The sequence below is a fragment of the Heterodontus francisci genome, unplaced genomic scaffold, assembly GCF_036365525.1.
Source record: "Heterodontus francisci isolate sHetFra1 unplaced genomic scaffold, sHetFra1.hap1 HAP1_SCAFFOLD_310, whole genome shotgun sequence".
NCBI classification, from domain to species: domain Eukaryota; kingdom Metazoa; phylum Chordata; class Chondrichthyes; order Heterodontiformes; family Heterodontidae; genus Heterodontus; species Heterodontus francisci.
The window spans coordinates 1,071,508-1,077,944 of record NW_027142032.1 but is presented as its reverse complement, the minus strand read 5'-3'; the positions used below and the strand labels follow the sequence as shown (position 1 = coordinate 1,077,944).

Below are 6,437 nucleotides of genomic sequence, written 5' to 3'. Positions count from 1 at the left end.
GAGCTACGTAAGGAGATATTAGGCTAGGTGACCATATAGGTGGTCAAAAAAGTTGGTTTTAAGGAGCATCTTCAAACAGGAAAGAGAGGTTTTGAGACGAAGAGGTATGGAAAGGATCTAGCGTCAGCGTCAATCTCTGTCGTCTCTGTTCTATCAAACACTCCCAGGGCAGGTGCAGTGTGGGGTTGGATATAGAGTAAAGCTGCCTCTATATTATGTCTCTATTTCTCCCCCTCCAGCCAGATGGAGAGAGTAATAGTGAGGAAGACAGGGATAAATACAGAGAGACAATAACGGCGAGAGGGAAGGATAGCAATGGGGAAAGAAAACTGGAGAGAACAAGGAAGAGACTGGGATGGACAGTGTCGGTCAGTGTTCCCGCAAAGCTTAGTGCAGCAGCTTGGAAGGTACCATGCAGGTCCTGTTCCGTGATAAATTACACACATCTGCTCAGATCCATTAAAAACTTAAAGGGGCCACGCACAGGGCAAAAACATGGCCGCACAAAGCAACAAAATTTCCAAGGGAACATTTGAGCAAGCTGTGGCTCAGTATGTAGTAATCTTGCCTCTGAGTTCAATAATTGTAGGTCCAGGGTAGTGCACAACATCTAGGCTGATGGTACCCATCAGAAAATCAGAACAGACCAGCGAGACTCAGAACATGAATCTTGTGTTGAATTTGTCTGCCTCGCTTTCTGGAATACTTTAGTGTTTGTTCAGAATGGTGACCCAGTGATTCATTTCCCCTGTGGGTTGACTGTTATCCGAAAATAAATGACACCATCCTATTGCAACATTAAGGTACCGTCTGCATTGAGCGCAACAACATTTGCAGCGTCCCATAATATAATATACTTTGCTGGGAATGGGATCAGGATTTGATATTTTCAAAACACTGAGGTAAACTGGAACTCCCCTCGACACTAATATCAGTGTTTTTAATCAGCTCTGGGAGGAAAGTAAACCGAGAGAACATCAAGCAGTAATCAATGTCAGATTTGATTGATTACTGTGGATTAATCAATTACATTATACAAAGCCTACAGAATATGCTGTTAAATATCAGGAAACAGGTTTCTTACCATCCTGCATAAGGAATTACATCCTCTGCAGCTGTAGTGTCACCAAAAGTAGCCAACTTAAAATGGCTAACAGATGTAGGTGGAGTTTTACTGTGGTTCTGAGAGAGGAGAGAGAAACAGGCATAGACACACATACACCGAAACAGAGGGACAAAGGGACAAAGTATGAAAGAAGAATATTTCGATTTCCAGAAGGTATTCGCCCCTAAAACCCTCACACTTGCCCTCCAACAAAGGACTGGGCAGAGAATGGGAATGTTACTGATTGCTACAACTTGTCTCATCCTCTCTCTATGTCTCTTCCTTTCTCATGTCTGCCCCTATCCACCTTCCCCTGTTTCGGTATCTCTGTCCATATCTCCCTCGCTCTTTATAACTCTCTCTCTCTACCTAGTTCTGTATCTCCCCACACCCCCCCTCTCTCTCTATGTCCCTCCCTTTATCTCTCACTCCACCTCTGACACTCTCTTTGTGCCAACGTGTGTAAATAGAGATACAGCTGGGTCAGGTCTCTTCCGTAAGGAAATTGTTCGACCATTTCACTTTAGATTCCATTGCACTATTACTGAGACCATCTTACATTTCCATATTTTTATGAATTACTTGAATTTGAATTCCATCAGCCACTATGATGAGATTTGAGCCCATGTCCTCAAGGCATTAGCATGGGCTACTGGATTATTAGCTCAGTGACAATACCAGTACACCACCCTGTCACTCTGTCATCAAGCTAACGGAAGCTCCTTTGACTGAGAGCTGCTTCAGTTGATGTTCAGCTCTGCTCTTTAGCACCGTCATTTTTGAGAAAAGAATTACGCCTCTTCTGCAAAGAGAACCAGTCTCATTAGGTCCGTCGTTGAATAAAATATTACAAAATCAAGTTTACAATCATCTCAGCGTTCTGTGCATTGAATAGAAAGTTTCCCACCATGTCGTGAGTTTAGACTGTGGAATCTGGAACGGATTTTAGTGCTAGAACATGGAAACATTCACTTTTCTATGATTTAACTAATTTAGCAATTAGATTGAGTAGGTATTGCACGACCTTCTTCAGCTCCTCTCTGAACTTACTTTGTGTGACAACGTAAATACACGTGTTGGTGCAGGAGCTGAGAAGCTGCAGCATTGCTGCTGTTTCCCTTGTGATATAGAGAGGGTCGTTGGTGGAGGAAGGATATAGCTTTGTAATTCGCTGATAGATGTAAACGACAACCTGCGTCACCCATAACAGTATAAAACTGCCAGATATACTAAACAGTAAAATGATGGATTTTTTTCGATTCTTCATCTCTGGGTCATTGCGATTCTCTCCACTGCTGAGGCCCCAGAGTCCCCTGCGGAGTCTACTGGCCGTTAAAATACGTCTGGCCGTCAGAGCATTGAGCAGCAACATCATAAAGAACGGGACACAAGGATTTAAAATGCGGTGAAGCAACTCAAACGCAGTCCATTGGGGGGAATTATAGAAGCTCTGTTTCGGGATACAGTACCAGGGAACATTATCAATTATATATTCCGGTTCATACATAAAGTACCAGGGAACACATTCTAAAGAGCACAGCACACTCACTGTTCCAATAACAACAGCCGCTGTTCTCTCAGTGCAATATTTTGTCTTCAGCTTCTCATCAGAAATGGTTACAAATCGATCAAAGATGAAAGCAACTGTCAGCCAGACAGAGATCATTGTGCTTGCAAAAATCAGGAAATTAACTGAACTGCAAATGGAAGTAATGGACAGGAATGAATCTGGGAAATAAATCAACGGAATCCACCTCAATATGGGATCTGTGATGACGACCAGGAGATCAGCCACTGCCATTCCCACCATGTAGCGAGTGATACATTTGGAGAGACCACACTTTCCTCGGGACAGAATCAGAATCGCCACCAGGTTAACTGAAAGAGATAAAAAGGGAAGCAGGAAAATTACTGATCAGACCTCAAACTAAAACAGCAGTTTGACAGGATCTGGGGTGAAATTTACAGCTTTGTTGCAGCATCCAGAACTTTCTGAAGAGAATGGTTTTGAATGCAATATAAATTATTCATTGAGAAATTGATTTGTAAAAATAAAGGTGAAATATAATGATCACTGGATACAGTGAGGCCGTCGTGTCAGTGCGGAAGGGAGATGGGGGTTTTCAAACAAGCAATCCAATGGTTTAAATCTAGTTTCGCCTCCAGATCAATGGCCGAGATAGTGAGGGTAAAGGGGGGCCTTTTTGCTTTAATGGTTAAGAGAGAGAGCAGGGGCTGTCTCAAAACGTAAAAAGGTCGGAAGCCGCTGCGGTGACTTCAGATCAGGAGGAAGAGGCCGATGGAGGCTGAAAAATTGAGTAGATTGGAGGGAGAGAGAGAAAAGGTCATTTGGGGACTGGAAGGGAGGCGGGTCCTGAAGGGTTTGGAAAGTAAACAAAGTAAAGCAAGGAATGCAGTCAGTAAATAACTGGTTCCACTCAGTTATTTACTCAGTTCAGAAATAATGAAGAGGAACATTCACTCAAAGAGGTTGAGGATATGACACGGTTAAACGCATAGGGAGCGAGTCCAGCAGTAAAACTCACCCAATCTGGTAAAATGCTCATCATACCTTCAATGCACAGTTTCACAGTCATTGTTCTGGAAAGTTCAGCATTTCATCTTTGTCGATTATTCACACTATGGCTTCTCTCCCTAGCTTTCTCCTTCGATCCTGTCTCTCTGTCTGTTTCATTCTCCATATTCCTTCTCGTTTGCTCTCTATCTCAGTCAACTTTATCTATCCACAGCTCGTATGCTCTCCAATCACTTCTCCAGATTATCCAAGCCTCCACATGTTCACTCAACATGATTATTCAGGTAAACCACCATCCACAATCCAGCATGAATACAGCTCAGAATGTTCTGATGAAAGGTCACGGATCTGAAACGTTAACTTTTTTTCTCACTCTCCAGATGCTGACAGATCTTCTGTGTGTTTAGAGCACTTTCTGTTTTAATTTCAGATTTCCAGCATCTGCAGTATTTTGCTTTTATTTACATATGCAACACAATGTCTCTGTGTGGATCACAATTTTCGTTTATCTTACATTGCCAGGACACAGCATTATTCCGATCCAGAAACTGTATCCCAAGTACCAATTTCAATCTACATGAAGGCTGCTTTCTCAAGTGACCCTCAGCACACATTCCGATCCCAAGTTGTGCTTCAAACTTATTGTTACGACCGAGACTAGAGGCTTGCACTGTTAATTCAGTCCAACCACTCCACAGTCACAACATATTCTTTAAATGGCGTTAACAGCTTACTGTAGTCGCGAATTCCACAGGCTCACCACTCTGTGAGAAGTAATTTCTCCTCATCTCAGTCCTGAAAGGTTTACCCCGTATCCTTAAACTATGACCCCTGGTTCTGGACTCCCCCACCATCGGGAACATCCTTCCTGCATCGACCCTGCCAAGTACTGTCAGAATTTTATAGATTTCTGAGAGAACCCCTCTCACTCATCTGAACTCCAGCGAATATAAACCGAAGCGACTCAATCTCTCCCCATACATCAGTCCCGCCAGCACAGGATTAACTCTATCTACAATACATAGAATAAATAAAATTTAGTGCCTCTTCCAGACAGAATCCACGTTATTTGAAATTTCGTCACCTGCAGTTTTAAAGTCCAGAGTAAGTTTGTTGGTTTGTTCAGTCAACAAAACTACAACATCAACCCTGCGATTTATAATCTGCAACTAAATAGAAGGGCTCATGATTCCAACAAATCCAGTCTAAACTGATACAGCATAAAATCAACACATTTACAATGAATTCCTCTGATATTAAATGAATAGAACCGTCGTGAATCAGAGAAGGAAATGCTAAAGGATGAGAAGCCAGCTCAGTTCAGTTGCCAGACCTTTGAAGTAGCGTCAGATTCCCGCAAGGAAATACTTCAGAAAACTGATAACCAATAAAATTTGCAGCCCGCACATCTGGCACCAAGTCACGAAGCATCGCTGATTCCAAATGCGGCGGCTCATTAGCATGGCCTTGGAGGTTGCCCCGCAACTCCCGATAACGCGCAGATAACGGGAGAGCAGTCACTGGGAACGGCATCCGGCAGCAATGCCCAGGCGCCGGCGTCGTTTTTAAAGCCCTGAATGATCACTTAAATTTTCAGAGGCACCGTTAATTTAACGTTTAGAAAATTGAATAAGAAAACATTTCCATGCCCTCTCCCAGCACCCCCAATGGAATTACACATCATTCCTGCCCTTTGTCCCACTACCCTCTACCCCCGCCCCCCCAAATACCTACTCTTAATATTTGACCTTTCACCTGCCTCCCCCAAATTTCGGAACCTTTGACCTTTACACCTTCCCATTACCACTTCGCCCAATCTGCAGCATTGTAACCCCGCTCCCACCCCCACCCCCGCCGCACTAGGAAAATGATCCACCCCTCCCCACATGTGTCGCGCCTCATTTCCCCGAACGGGGATTGGAAGTTGCGGCATTAGCAACCGCCCCAATGACGAGCCAAACCTGCTGGCAGAATCGCTGCGGCCTGCACATTAATGAAAGAAAGGTACATATTTGCATATTATGAAGCTGCAGCCGCTGAGATTGGGAAGGGTCATACCGGCTGCGGGGTCGGTGCGATCTGGTGCGATTTTCATGCCCCCTTCCCCCCATCTACTGTTCTCAGCGTCGGGGACCCTTTAAAATCCAGCCCTTAAAGTTGTGGAACCAGGACACTGAACTGCCTCATTATAAATCACCAAAATTCGATTCATGAAGCAATATCACCTCTCAGGTTAGTTCCACAACACCTGATCCTCTGATAACTGCTCTTAGAACCTTTGAAGGAAACACACCGAGATTACTGTGTACAGTTCTGTTCTCCTTATTTAAGAACGAATATACATGCATTGAGGGAGGTTCAGAGAAGGTTCTTTCCGATGACTCCTGGTGTTCTAGGGGCTTTCGTGCGAGGAAAGGTTGAATAGTTTCGGCCAATATACTTCAGAGTTTAGAAGTATGGGACAAATATTGAAATATAGAATTCCGAGGAAGCTTCACAGGCGGATGGTGAGAGGATGTTTCTCCTCGAGGGGGAATCTGGAACTTGGGGGAAAAAGATGCATATTTCAAGTGGAGCTGAGGAGGAATTCATTTTCTGTGAGAGTCATGAACCTTTGGAATTCTCGACCCCAGAGAGCTGCACAGGCGGAGTCATTGATTATATTCAAGGCTAAGATAGAGAGATATTTGAACTATAGGCTAGTCAAGAGCTATGGAGAACAAGCCAGAAAATGGTTTTGAGACTGAAATCAAATCACAAATCTTCTTAATGTATTGTGGAGGAGGATCGAAAGGC

General features: G+C 43.7%; 1 protein-coding gene across 1 annotated transcript; it reads right to left on the bottom strand.

Annotated features, from left to right (window-relative positions):
* Positions 1-2,081: 2,081 nt before the first annotated feature.
* LOC137366326 (probable G-protein coupled receptor 139) lies at positions 2,082-4,255 on the bottom strand. The gene is made up of 2 exons (XM_068028223.1): positions 4,156-4,255; positions 2,082-2,983 (listed from the first exon to the last, which is right to left on the bottom strand). The coding sequence occupies exons 1-2, from the start codon at positions 4,253-4,255 to the stop codon at positions 2,082-2,084; spliced, it is 1,002 nt and encodes a 333-aa protein (XP_067884324.1).
* Between the last annotated feature and the right edge of the window lie 2,182 nt (positions 4,256-6,437).

Bases quoted from the DNA above. Each gene is read 5' to 3' on its own strand.
- LOC137366326 (XM_068028223.1), bottom strand. From the start codon at position 4,255: ATGTGTGCTGAGGGTCACTTGAGAAAGCAGCCTTCATGTAGATTGAAA. The intron at 2,984-4,155 runs GTAAGATAAACG...TATCTCTTTCAG, and splicing joins TAATGCTGTGTCCTGGCAAT to TTAACCTGGTGGCGATTCTG.